Source organism: Phycodurus eques, chromosome 11, assembly GCF_024500275.1.
Source record: "Phycodurus eques isolate BA_2022a chromosome 11, UOR_Pequ_1.1, whole genome shotgun sequence".
Taxonomy (NCBI): Eukaryota; Metazoa; Chordata; class Actinopteri; order Syngnathiformes; family Syngnathidae; genus Phycodurus; species Phycodurus eques.
The window spans coordinates 24892284-24906796 of NC_084535.1; the positions used below are offsets into that span (position 1 = coordinate 24892284).

A 14513-nucleotide genomic window follows, 5' to 3' on the forward strand; every position below is an offset into this window, starting at 1 on the left:
TCTGAACCGCAAGACCTAAGGGTGAGCTTCCGCTTAAACACTTTCACAATAAAATGTAATCGACGGGGATTTGTTCGTCATGTCCAAAAGATTTTCTTCGGGATAGATAATTTGAAGCTCTACGCGTGTACGGAATACGAGTGTGTTAGATTACCTTTAGTTATCTTCATTTTGTTGGAAAGGGATCCATTTTAAGGGATGGTTCAAAATAAAAGTCATGAGAACAGATCGAAAGACATCATTTGGTCAGAGGAATACATAAAATATATATATTTTTGTTAGAAAGTGGTAAACGAGAAGCGAGACATTTTCTCCACTTTGATTCTCAATTAAATATCATATGAACAATGAGATTTATGTTGTATTTATATTATTTTTTTCCAAATGTTTAAAAGTATTGCCCCTGTAGCAAACCTGGGTAGAATACCATGAATGAATATAATGTATAAAATAACACCATATATATATATATATAAGAATCTCCACATTTACAGAAACACTGAAGTTCAATTAAAACACTCCAAAATCCTTCATTTGGAAATTTAAAAAAAAAAAAAAAAAAAAAAAAAAAAAAAAAAGAATACACTGTATGAACCTCCTGATTGCAATTCATGCCACTGCTAACCTATTTTATTCAGATTGCATGTATTTCTATACCGCTTGTCTTCATTGGTGGGATTTTAGGCACCAAGTGAGGTACACCCTGGATTGATCACCAGTCAAATGACATTCTGTAGATAATCATTCACTCAAACCCACACTTACAATACAAAGTCCAAAATTAACCTAACATCTGTTTTTGGAATGTGGGAGGAAGCCAGAGTACCTGAAGAAAATGCAAACTTCACAACTGATCAGATTCAAACCCACAACTTCTGGACAGAAATGCAGACATGCTAACCACTACTACATCGGGCTACTCATATTTCATTGCAATTTGTTAATCAGATAAACAGACAAACAGTGGAATGGGACAAATATTTGTGTTTGTTTTGATAACTTTATTGCTCGGTCACACATTCATGCAGTCCGGTCCAGTATCCACATTTGGAGGCTCACAATGCAAGGGCAACTCAATTTGACCTATTTCTCATAAATTATCTTTGCTGTTACTCAGGAACAAAATGAACTTTGACCATAAAAAGAACATTTCGAGAAAGCATGGTAACGAAACAATTTTTATGAACCCTTTGTGCTTGCGCATCACCCTCGTGCTGCTCTTGATGGACAGCAGTGAAGGATCATGATTCAAATAAAGTCAATTGATTTCAAACTAAGCAAAACACGTTTTACTGACAATGTTTTAAATCCTCATTGTGAAGGAACACAAAAAATACTGCACACTTCATATGTAAACTTTCATGTGTACATTTATGTACTTAAGTATACACATCATTTACTGTTGACCAGTTTGATCACACATGCTGAATAAGTGAGATTGATAAGGCCTTCTCGACGTTGTTTAACCGATTGCAGACTGTGCTGTAATGTCCCACACCATCTTCAACTAGTGTAGTGGCGGCTTTGATTAAAGCCAGCTTGGTTGTAGTTCTGGCCACCATGTTGAAAAAACTGTTCAAACTGTCCTCCTTGGTTAAAATTCTGGCCTCCTCTCCCTCCCCAGCCTCCTCGGCCTCCTCTTCCCCTGCCTCCTCTACCGCCGCCTCTCTCTTGATGCCAGTTTCCATTCTGGTGGTAATTGTCATGGTAGCCTGAATGGTGGCTAGACTCCTGGGGGCCTCCTAGGCTGTTCCCGCCTCCTCTATAAGCACCTCTTGTTCCGCCTCCCCCCTGATGGACCCCCGAATCTTGATACTGGCCCTTATTGTAACCGCCTCTCCCTCCTCCACCCCCCTCCCCCCAGCCTCCTTGCACTCTCCCACCTCTGCCACCACCTCCTCCCCTGCCTCCCCTTTCTCCTCCACCTCTTTCATAGCCCCCCCGACTGCCTTGAGAATAATGATCGTAACCCCCCCTGCTACCACCATGTCCACCTCCGCCATAGTGTCCACTACCTTGGGGGGCATCCTGACGCTTTTGCCATGAAGGCATTTCTGGAGGGGGAGGCTCAATCTCACAAGGGCGGCCTCCTCTGTCTGGCACTCGACCCATTAAAACCTGGGGAGAAGAAAAGAAAAATATGAAATGGCATGTTCTACACTGATCTTAAAGTTTTTCTTCCAGTATGACAGAACACACAGAAAAACTCCACCAACCCCTGACCATGTTTCTCCTTCGACCAGTGAAAGACATGCAGACTGTCTCATGGTACTTTTTCTTCAATTCCACACATTGTGTCGCCACTAAGTGCTAATTCACAATTGCACATGATTACAACCAACAGCAGATGGTGCTGATGCACCAAGTTAGATGCCAAATGAAATACAGAACGCTATTGTAAACTAAAAATTGGCCCTTAAGTGGAATGCAGAGGAATAATTCTACTTATACAATATGTTCTGCTATATCTTGGATGGATGTAATTGATTTTTTCTTTATATGAAGTCAACCTTTAACTGCATTATTGGAGAGGGGAAAAGTGTTGTAAGAGCAGTGGTTCTCAGTCAAACTTTACACCAACTACCACCTCAAAAAATACTTAACTCTCCAATTACCATCATAACGACCAACATTAAACTACAGTAACATAGTAGGCTCATGTGTTGACCAAAAACCTTATTATTTAAGGTAAGGGTGCGGTAACGGTATACTCTGTAGAAGTTATAGATTTGGCCGAAGGTATCGATTTGGACTCTCCCGATCAATCGCGATAACCCATCTTGTTGGGGTCATCATATCTACCCCAGAATAAAAACGCACCAGCTAACTACGAGCTGCGGCCATATGTATGAACAAAAGAGATATACGACACGCCTCTGCGAACTGCGTGCCTATGGTGGTGCTCAGGTGAGAGAGCGGGAGGGGAAAGTAGTTAGGAGGGCACTTAAAAAAAAAAAAAAATAATTAATTAATTAAAAAAATAAAATTTAAAAGCCCCTATCGCATGCACACCATCAAGGGTGAGAAAGGTGCCTTCAATGGTGCCGTTCTCGACATTGACTCTGTGAAAGTCACAAAATAAGGACAAGAGTGGTGAGGGAGAAAAGAATCCACAGAGGGACTGGCATTTCACACTTGCGTAGTCACCAATCTTCACCTTCCCTCGAGTAAATAAGCAACAATATCACAAGGATGAGCAGTGCTAAATGCTAATATAAAAACCAGATTACGTGTTTCGATGGTACAGTCGGCTTTTCACCGCAATCTGACTGTGACCGCATTACCACAGAGAGTAAGTCATGAAAATGATCGAGGCTGGGGTCGTGTTAGCAGTGGCGCGATGCTTTTTAACTTCCCCTGCAGTCACAAACACACGTTAGCTCTGTCGCTAGTTATATACTTCCTGCTTACGTCAACACAATGTCAGAGGACCCACAGCAGCCTTGGATAGACATCAAGCAAATCTCACAACAGTAACTCCCTATGAACAGTAAAAAATAGCAGCCTAACCTAAGCATTGTATAGAGAGAAAATAGTTGTACAGCAAGCACACACGCCTGAAGAACAACCGTGTACGTTACCTCAGACGTCAGCCAGAAGCAGCCTAAGGTCTAAAGTGCATTCATATATGAAATACTATGCTACGATAATATAATATTGCTAATATCCGATATGCTAAGTGTTCGTTTGCACCATAGAGTGCTGAATTTGAGTTCTGAGATCAGCATGTTTTCAAAATTACACAGCTTTGTTTTTTGTTAGTATCTATATATTTTTTTATTAAATTAGCTTTGCATAAGATCAATATAACCCATTCAAAAATAATTCAATTTTAATTTTTACACAAGTTCATATCGCAATATATACCGTTTACCGTGAAGGGATTCAATTTATACCGTGACATGATTTCATATCACCCATCCCTATTGTAAGCCCACTTTTAACAGTATACACAGTTTGAACATCAACCATGCACATAAATATAGGAAAAGGAAAAAAAAAACACGTCATCACGATTAAATTAAAAATTGCACATAAAACAAAAATCATACTTAAATGAAAAAATAATAAACAGTTGTAAAATCTATTTGTACTTAATTCATTGATTCCTTCGCGTACCACTAGAGAAATCCCATGTACCACACTGAGAACCACTGTTATAGAGCAAAGTCTAATTGGGTCTGGTAACATTTTTATAAAAATAAAAAAGGCAGTTCACTTCCTAGGGACTTCAGACTTGTGTATGCCTCACATTTTTCAACTTTAATTCAACTAATTACCTCACCTTATTAATGGCACAAGCAGTCTTCTCTCTCGACCTGCCACTGCTAGTGCGAAGGATTTTTGAGAAGTCTTGTCGGGCTGCAAGAAGGTGCGCTACAGAGATTTTGCTTTTGGTACCAAGGGCGGAACGTAGTGGCTGATAAACTTTAGCCAAATTCCCAGCATGTGTCTGTGGTGGAAAAACAAAAAAAATACTTTCATTCATGAGGAAAATTTGACCAATCACAGCACATGTTTTTCTATCTTCTGAAGTTAAACAAAACCACAAGGCGCTGCATACCTTCGCTCTTTCTGACCAACCAAAAGACTGCACTGTCACATCGAGACGTTTGAACAACATCTTCCTTCTCACTTCATACTCATTTACAAGCGCTTGATTGATGGCTTCAATTTTTTCCTGTCAAAGGAAGGGGGGGGGAAAAGGCAACAGCATAGCCATTTTACTGAAGTATACTGTATTACACCCCCAACAGTAATCTTTCACAATTTTACAGTAGTTACCATATGCACAGGTCCAAACGCTTTCTTCAGCAAAGGCTCTCCTATATGACTTGGTGGTATTCTACTCATAGCTTCTTTCAGCTACCATACATGACAGATAACAACATGGAGTATGAGAAAATGCAGCAAACAGCAATTAGAGAATATTAAATTGTACTGCCAGAGCAGAATTTGTACATCATTTAGATTAATATGACCAAAAGACAGATAGGGTCCCATGTTTTCATTTTTACTCAAGGTCAAACAAATACCAAGCATTGCAAAGTGGGCTAATAATATTAGTGGTGTCCCAATCTGATCTATGAGATTGGAAATCGGTCCGATGTCTCAAAAAAAAAAAAAAGATATACATCAGATCGGATCAGACAGGATCTTAAAGCTCCTAATTTTCCACTCTTATACACGCAGTCCACATATCAGCACTTCTATCCAGCAGCAACCGGATGGCATGCAGAGCCCACAACAACAGGTTGCCAAGGTGCTACCATAGTAGTAATGAGAAGCAAGAATAACTGCTGCTTGCTTAAAGTCATTTATTGACACTCCAGTTGAAAGTCACTCTAAAACTAAACACATAAAATAATTACGCCCATTGAATGTTCAAATACAGACTTCGCGTTATTCCTTGTTTTTGTTTAAAAAAAATAACTAAAAAAAAAATAAAAAAATTGCTAGCTCAAAACTAACACAATGAGTAAACACCACTGACGAGCTAACGAAAATTAGCGTCGAACTCACGGCACATATCTCTCTAAATAACATTGGTACAAACATTGTATAAACGCATACAAAAAGGCTAATATAACTACACTCTCAGGCATTTATTCTTCAAACTCTGTGAAAAATTAGTTACATTAAAAATATTCGATCCTGACTTCTACTGATAAAACTAGGCCCCAGATGCATTGCCGCTTACGTGGAGAAAGCAAATGCTGTTCCCATCATATACTGACAGTAAAAAAAAAAATAACTGAATTGAACTTTATTTTACACTTTAACAATGCCAGTCCAAAAAAAAAAAAAAAAAAAACATCCATGGTAGGTTAGCTGAAGACTCTAAATTGCCTGTAGGTGTGAATCTGACCGCGACTGGTTGGTTGTTTATATGTGCCCTGCGAATGGCTGGCAACCAGTTCAGGGCGTACCCTGCCTCTCGCCCAAAGTCAGCTGGGATAGGCTCCAGCACCCCCGCGACCCTGGTGAGGATAAGCGGTATGGAAGATGAATGAATGAATAATGTGAACTATAACACTGGGGATTTTTTTTTAGATTTTTATGCAAATTAAAACTAAAATTGGCATGCTGATTCCAACATTGCGGTCAGGTTTTCTTTCTAGCACATCAAGTTTTTTCTCCACAGCTTACTCTCCAGATAAGCAAAATTCCACTGATTAGCTGTAGTAAGACTTGCCAGCTAATTACGATTTGACTCATCTACAGCTACGTGCCAACTTGTTTGTACAGTCACAATAGAGAGTGCGGTGAGAGGTGTGTGTGCAGCTCCCAATAGGTCAGTACCATCAATATCTGCAAACAGAGAGCTAGCATAGTAGGAATTAAGAGGATTTGTGCAGTCTTTTCTCTTAACCTTGTAGTATTTCATTTTGCTGTTTTTTTAGTTTTCAAAGTTTGTAACTATTCCACCTTAGTGTTTTATTTACATAGGTATACATTTCCTTTGTTCAAAAACGTGCCGTGATAGAGAAAAACTGAGATCAGTTTTGGATTCCACACCCAAAAATTATTTTAAAACAGCTGTCAGACCTAATTCAACAAAAATTGTGTTCCCCACTGTAATTTTTACAACTCATCCATCCCACCATTTTCTACACTGCTTATCCTCACGAGGGTCGCAGGTATGCTGGAACCTATCCCAGCTAACTGCGGGCAGGAGGCGGGGTACACCCTGAACTGGTTGCCAACCAATCACAGGGCACATACAAACAACCATCCATTCGCACTCACATCTATACCTACGGACAATTTAAAGTCTTCAATTAACCTACCATGCATGTTTTTGGAACGTGTGGGGACACCGGAATACCCGGATAAAACCCGCATAGCCCCATGGAGAATATCCAAACTCCACACACGGGAGGCCGGATTTGAACCCGGGTCCTCAGAACTGTGAGGCGGATGTGCTAAGCAGTCATCACCGTGCCGCCGCTTTACAACATAATTGACAAAATTAATGAAATATTTTTGAGAGGGTAAGTTAAAAAAAAAAAAAAAAAAAAAAACAGATAATGTGATTGCACAAGAGTGCACACCTTTTTATCAATGGGGATGTAGCCATGTTCATAATCAATCAATCACATACAAACTCATTTAAAGTGCCTCTTCTTAATCCCAAATCATGTTCAGGCTTTCTATTACGTTTTTTCTGACATTTCTGTCGTCCCACATTAAGGCATAAGCCATGCCCTGCAAAGACCTTCCACACCAACTGAGGGCTATCATTGTTCAAAGGTAGCAGTCGGGACAAGGGTACAAAAGAATTGGCAATAAATAAACCATGGAACACAGTGAAGTCAAGTAGTAATATGGTAAAAATGTGATATTACCAAGAACTGGACCATCCATCCATTTTCCATACTGCTTATCCTCACTAAAATGGTAAATTGACTGCACTTATGTAGCGTTTTATCTACACTATCAAAGTGCCCAAAGTGCTTTACAAAGCCTCACATTCACCCATTCACACACACGTTCATACAACAATGGGCGACTGCTGCCATGCAGGGTGCTGCCAGGCCCACTGGGAGCAAATTAGGGTTCAGTGTCTTGCCCAAGGACACCTCAACATTCGGACAAACGGAGCAGAGATTCGAACCAGCTACACTTCAGTCACTGGACGACCAGCTCTTTCTACTGAGCCACAGCCATCCCGACTCACTAGGGTCACGGCCATGCTGAAGCCTCTCTCAGCTGACTCAGGGAGAGAGGCAGGGTACACCCCGAACTGGTCACCAGCCAATCGCAGGGCACACATAGACAAACAACCATGCACACACATATTCACACCTACAGGCAATTTAGAGTCTCCAAGTAACTTACCATGCATGTTTTTGGAATGTGGGAGGAAACCGGAGTATCCGGAGAAAAGCCACGCAGGCACGGGAGAACATGCAAACCTCGCATACAGCACCTGGTATTCCCAGGTGGTCTCCCATCCAAGTACTAACCAGGCCCGACTCTGTTTAGCTTCCAAGAACAGATGAGATCGGGTGTTTTTCGGGTAGTATGGCAGTAAGATAGAACTGGACCTTCTCCTCAAATTTCAAGAAAAGACAAGTAAACTGGTCAGGGAGGCTCCAAAGAGACCAAAAGCAAAACTGAATGTGATTGCAGGAATTTCCGGCAAATATTCGCTGTTTACTGCGCCATGGTGACAACAATCTCCCGTCTTCTTCATATTTCTGGGCAACGGAGTGGTGAGATGGAAACATTATCTTACCAAAAAAAACATCAAAGTCTGGCTACATTTAGCAAAAATACACTTGAAACCTCCCAATCGCATGTATGAAAATGTGTTCTGGTTCAACGACTCTTTGGTTGTAATTCCAAAAGATGTCTCATCACCAAAACGCCACCATACCTACAGTGAAGTATGGTGGTGGCACAATCATGGCTTTGGGAATGGTTTTCTTCAGTTGGAAAGGGGGCCTGAGTCAAGGTGAAGGAATAATGAACAGCTCAGCGTTGGGACAAAACCCTGAGGCTTCTGCTAGAAAGCTGAAGAAGAACTTTTATCTTTCAGCCTGACCATTACTCAAAGGACACACCGAAATCAACAAAAATAAATGTTTCACCAGAAGATTATTAAGATTTTGGAAAAGCCCAGTCAAAGTCCAGACCTACATTTGATTGAACGTGTCTCGGGTTATCTGAGGAGCACCACAAAGGTGCTGTAACACACTATTAGTTTGAGGGTGTGCATATTTATACAACCACATTATTGTAATTATTATTTTTTTTTTACCTTAAAATATTTGTTTGTTTTTCATTTAGGTTATATAGGTTTTGTAGGTTTTCTACGGTAGTTGAGCTTCCGCCCTCATCCCACAAACATGCATGTTAAGTCAAAAAAGACTGGTTGTTTGTCTATGTGTCCTGCGATTGACTGGAGACTAGTCCAGGGTGTAACCTGGCTATCGCCCAGTCAGCTGGGATATCCTGCTCACCTAATGAGGATAACCGCTTTAAGAAAATGGATGGATAAAAATAATTGGTTGACTTCAAAACCTGAATAATCGAGAATAGAGCAGAATGTAATCTATGACTTCCTGGTATTTATCTAGATCTAATATACAAGTAACAGTATTCCATCCATCCATCCATTTTCTACCGCTTATCCGGGTCGGGTCGCGGGGGCAGTAGCTTTAGCAGGGACGCCCAGACTTCCCTCTCCCCAGCCACTTCATCCAGCTCTTCCGGAGGAATCCCGAGGCGTTCCCAACCCAGCCGAAGGACGTAGTCTCTCCAGCGTCTCCTGGGTCATCCCCGGGGTCTCCTCCCGGTGGGACGTGCCCGGAACACCTCACCAGGGAGGCGTCCGGGAGGCATCCGAATCAGATGCCACAGCCACCTCATCTGGCTCCTCTCACTGCGGAGGAGCAGCGGCTCTACTCTGAGATGCTCCCGGATGACCGAGCTTCTCACCCTATCTCTAAGGGAGAGCCCGGACACCCTGCGGAGGAAACACATTTCGGCCGCTTGTATCCGGGATCTCGTTCTTTCGGTCACGACCCACAGCTCATGACCATAGGTGAGGGTAGGAACGAAGATAGACCGGTAAATTGAGAGCTTCGCCTTTCGGCTTAGCTCCTTCTTTACCACAACGGACCGATACAAAGTCCGCATCACTGCAGACGCTGCACCGATCCGTCTGTCGATCTCCCGTTCCATTCTTCCCTCACTCGTGAACAAGACCCCAAGATACTTTAACTCCTCCACTTGGGGCAGGATCTCATCCCCGACCTGGAGAGAGCATGCCACCCTTTTCCGACTGAGGACCATGGTCTCAGATTTGGAGGTGCTGATTTTCATCCCAGCCGCTTCACACTCGGCTGCGAACTGCTCCAGTGAGAGTTGGAGCTCACGGCTTGATGAAGCCAACAGAACCACATCATCAGCAAAAAGCAGAGATGCAATACTGAGGCCACCAAACCAGACCCCCTCTACGCCTTGGCTGCGCCTAGAAATTCTGTCCATAAAAGTTTTGAACAGAATCAGCGACAAAGGGCAGCCTTGGCGGAGTCCAACCCTCACCGGGAACGAGTCCGACTTACTGCCGGATATGCGGACCAAACTCTGACTCCGGTCGTACAGGGACCGAACAACCCGTATCGGGGGGTTCGGTGCCATCCGCCCCTGGGGCCCTGCCACCGAGGAGCTTTTTAACTACCTCGGTGACATCAAACCCAGAGATAGGAGAGCCCGCCTCAGAGAACCCACACTCTGCTTCCTCATGGGAAGGCGTGTCGGTGGAATTGAGGAGGTCTTCGAAGTATTCTCCCCACCGACTCACAACGTCCCGAGTCGAGGTCAGCAGCGCCCCATCCCCACTATACACAGTGTTGGTGGTGCACTGCTTTCCTCTCCTGAGATGTCGGATGGTGGACCAGAATTTCCTCAAAGCCGTCCAGAAGTCTTTCTCCATGGCCTCACCGAACTCCTCCCATACCCGAGTTTTTGCTTCAGCGACCACCAGAGCTGCATTCCGCTTGGCCAGCCGGTACCCATCAGCTGCCTCAGGAGTCCCATAGGCCAAAAAGGCCCAATAGGACTCCTTCTTCAGCTTGACGGCATCCCTCACCGTTGATGTCCACCAACGGGTTCGGGGATTGCCGCCACGACAGGCACCGACCACCTTACGGCCACAGCTCCGGTCGGCCGCCTCAGCAATGGAGGGGTGGAACATGGTCCACTCGTACTCGATGTCCCCAGCCTCCCCCGGAACATGAGCAAAGTTCTGTCGGAGGTGGGAGTTGAAACTCCTTCTGACAGGGGATTCATGCCAGACGTTCCCAGCAGACCCTCACAATACGTTTGGGCCTGCCACGTCGGACCGGCATCTTCCCCCACCATCGTAGCCAACTCACTGTCATTGCCCACGTGAGCATTGAAGTCCACCAACAGAACAATGGAGTCCCCAGCGGGAGCGCTCTCCAGCACCCCCTCCAAGGACTCCAAAAAGGGTGGGTACTCTGAACTGCTGTTTGGTGCATAGGCACAAACAACAGTCAGGACCCGTCCCCCCCCACCCGAAGGCGGAGGGAGGCTACCCTCTCGTCCACCGGGGTGAACCCCAACGTACAGGTGCCGAGCCGGGGGGCAATACGTATACCCACACCTGCTCGGCGCCTCTCACCGTGGGCAACTCCAGAGTGGAAGAGAGTCCAACCCCTCGAGAGGACTGGTACCAGAGCCAGTGTGGAGGCGAGTCCGACTAGATCTAGTCGGAACTTCCCGACCTCACACACCAGCTCGGGCTCTTTCCCTGCCAGAGAGGTGACATTCCACGTTTCGATCCGTGCTATTCTAACCCTCTCTGTCGCAGTACTTTTTCTCAACTTGGAGAAAGAAAGAAGAAAAAAAAAAGGAAAAAAAAGCCTCTTTATAAAAAAATATATAATAAAGGAATTGACCTCACAGTTCAAATAACTGTTCAAATAACAAAGGGAGTATAGTATTCACACTGTTATCTCACAATTAGTCGGTTCCGAGTGCCAATCACGTCAACAAAAGCCATTATGTGCTGTATTTAAATGTTCTTCTTGTGCTGGGATGGGTTCTTTCAGTATGTTACTATAAGACTAAATTTCCCATAGATATGAATATGAGCATGAATGGTTGTATCTTAGGTTTCAACTTTGCTTTGGTCATCTCGTCAACAACATTGTTTCTTATCCATTTGGCTTACCTTAATTACTCCTTATTGCTGCTTTAACAGTACAATTGTGTGCATATTCTATTTCACCCAACTGACCTTCTTCTCAATGCCACTAAAGAACTGGAACATGGCAATGCTGGCTGGAGGTTTGGACATGCCCAGTGCCATGCAGATGCCCTTTAGTTCCTGGAAGGCAGGGCTACCAGACTCCTGGGCCTTCTTCTGGGGTCTGTTTACCAGGATCATCCTCGAAGCCTCGAGCTCAGACACCAGAAAGGCTGAGATGCAAATTATACATGGTTATTATTTCAGGCACATTCAAATGTGTATACCTTGCTTGTTCCAAAAGTACCATCTACTCTAATAAAAATTATTTGGCACAAATTGAATAAAAACTGGATATCAAATAAACATCTACTCCAAGTGGCACTGGTGTGACAACACTGAGTGGCTCTATTCCAGGTGGGGGAACACACAAAAGAGTAATGTACAGAAAATTTATTTCAAAAATAAATAAATAAAAACTAAAAAGAACATGAGCTACGTCTACCCTTATGTGGATGGAACAACTGTGTGCCAGGTTCTCAAAAGTACAAGTCAGCTGGATTTACACTGCAGGTCCAAATGCCCACTTCTTATTTAATACCTTGGTCCGACAGCTGTGACTACAGAAGAATCATTCCAGGAGTGTGGCAGACAAGGCTGGGGAAATGCGTCAGTCAAGGGGGTTACTTTGAAGGGGAACACTTGGAGTTTGAATTTGAAATGCTTCTTTTGTGACATCAGCCCTGGAGCTTTTCTGTCACACCTCAAAATTACATGTGTTTTTAAACAGCTGTGTTTTTCTTCTGGGCAGACAAGTCTGTATACATCATGGAGGATGGATTTTTATATAATAGCATTGACAGGTATATCCGATCTGTCCATTTATGCTGCAGTGTCACTGTCAGATATCCAATATATCAGATTTTGATCCGCAGTTGGAAGATGCCTGATTATCATCTGTGAATATCCTATTCCATGCTAGTGTTTTATTTCTTTATGCTGCCATGAGGCATACACGAATTGTGCCATTTGGCAGCAAAATATATATATATATGAATAAAATAATAATCCAAACTGTGTCACTTGAACCATGCAGTGTAAAACAAGCCATAGAGATGATGTATGCTATAACAAAATTGCCAACACTGATAGCATACAGAGCAGCAGCAGACAGTCATTCTTGTTGAGAAGCCTTTGGGTGACATCTCCACTTGTGAGGACAGAGTAAGGACATGAGATCTCTGACAAAAGGCCACTCATCTCCAGCTGGAAGGCCTCTGACTCACTTGGACCTGCAATAGGTAAAAAAGCAACTCTTGTATTGTTGTCCTTGTGAAATTAAAAACATACTGCATATATACACAGGATGTTCTTGCAACATGTTCAGACGGAATTGCAACCATGTGACTGTTTCCTGAGCCTCAGGATGACTTATTTTGTTGCATTTTCATTGTTCTTTATTCAATTTCAAATGCATTTTGTTAGGGTAACTGAAATATAAAAATAAAATGTTGAAAATATATGCAAGGAAACTTATGGAACATCCTATACATATACACTACCAGTCAAAGACATACGCTGGAGCCAAGAATTGAACCCTGACCCTCAGAACACCGACTACACATGAAAACATCCCTCCATTTTCTGTACCGCCTATCCTCACTAGGGTCGTGGGCGTGCTGGAGCCTATCCCAGCTATCTTCAGGTGAGAGGCGGGGTACACTGAACTGGTCGCCAGCCAATCGCAAGACACATAGAAACAAACAACCATTCACACGCAATTTAGAGTCTTCAATCAACCTACCACGCATGTTTATGGTATGTGGGAGGAGACCGGAGTACCCGGAGAAAACCCATGCAGGCAGAGGGAGAACAACCACACTCCACACAGGCGGGGCTGGGATTTGAACCCCAGTCCTCAGAACTGTGAGGCAGATGTGCTAACCAGTTGTCCACCATGACACAACATGACATTCGCAGCATTTATTAAGTACTACTATTTTGGAAGAAACATTTGAAATCTTACAGTTTGTGGCATGGACATTCTCCACCAGTTTGCAGTGAAGTCTGAGCTCTGACACAATCCAAGCACAGAGCTTTGTAAACTCAAGCGAAGCAGCCCCACCATTCACAGCTGACTCCAGAGCCCCGTCCTCCAACAATGGGCCTTGGTACCTTCAATGACAATACCCCACATTAATATTCAGCTCGAGACGCAGGCTCTATTTTTTTCCTCATCAGCGCAGCGTGGCTATTAGTTAGACTAGCTTTATTATTGAATTGAGAGCGCCTAAACCGAGACCTGCTGCCAAATTTGACCGGAATGATACGAGACATCGTGAGAAAAAGGGAGATGCACTTGATCGCAATAACAATGAGAGCAGCTTCGTTTCAAAATAGACAAGGCTTTATAGTTAATATACAAACGAGACCTATTCCTATTCTCTCCCTAACAGTTGTTGCGACGATATAATGGCCATTAATATAGCTCTAAATTAAAATGACTGTGTTGAAGTTAACGCCCGGCAGACGTTAGCTTCAACACCGGGCCAGTTGTTGAGCTAAAGCAGACACGTCACTCCATTGCTAAATTGATACAGCCATGGCGAGCCACTTGAAATCCCAGCTGTACATTTGTTCAGTATCATTATACAGTTTATTTATTTCCCTTCACTTACCCTAAATCTTCAAGAGAGACGATAATATCATTGTCCATACTGATAATCCTTGCGTATGCTCTAAAATGACGAAATATCCAACACACTAGGCTCAGTGGGGCTGACAGCGG

General features: G+C 43.3%; 1 protein-coding gene and 1 pseudogene across 1 annotated transcript; both read right to left on the reverse strand.

Annotated features, from left to right (window-relative positions):
- Positions 1-991: 991 nt before the first annotated feature.
- Positions 992-14513, reverse strand: fam98a (family with sequence similarity 98 member A). The gene is made up of 8 exons (XM_061690880.1): positions 14404-14513; positions 13752-13900; positions 12883-13017; positions 11777-11958; positions 4786-4866; positions 4565-4681; positions 4286-4453; positions 992-2118 (listed from the first exon to the last, which is right to left on the reverse strand). Exons 1-8 carry the CDS (start codon positions 14439-14441, stop codon positions 1504-1506), a joined length of 1485 nt encoding a protein of 494 aa, XP_061546864.1. The 5' UTR covers positions 14442-14513; the 3' UTR covers positions 992-1503.
- Positions 7922-8040, reverse strand: LOC133410222 (5S ribosomal RNA; annotated as a pseudogene).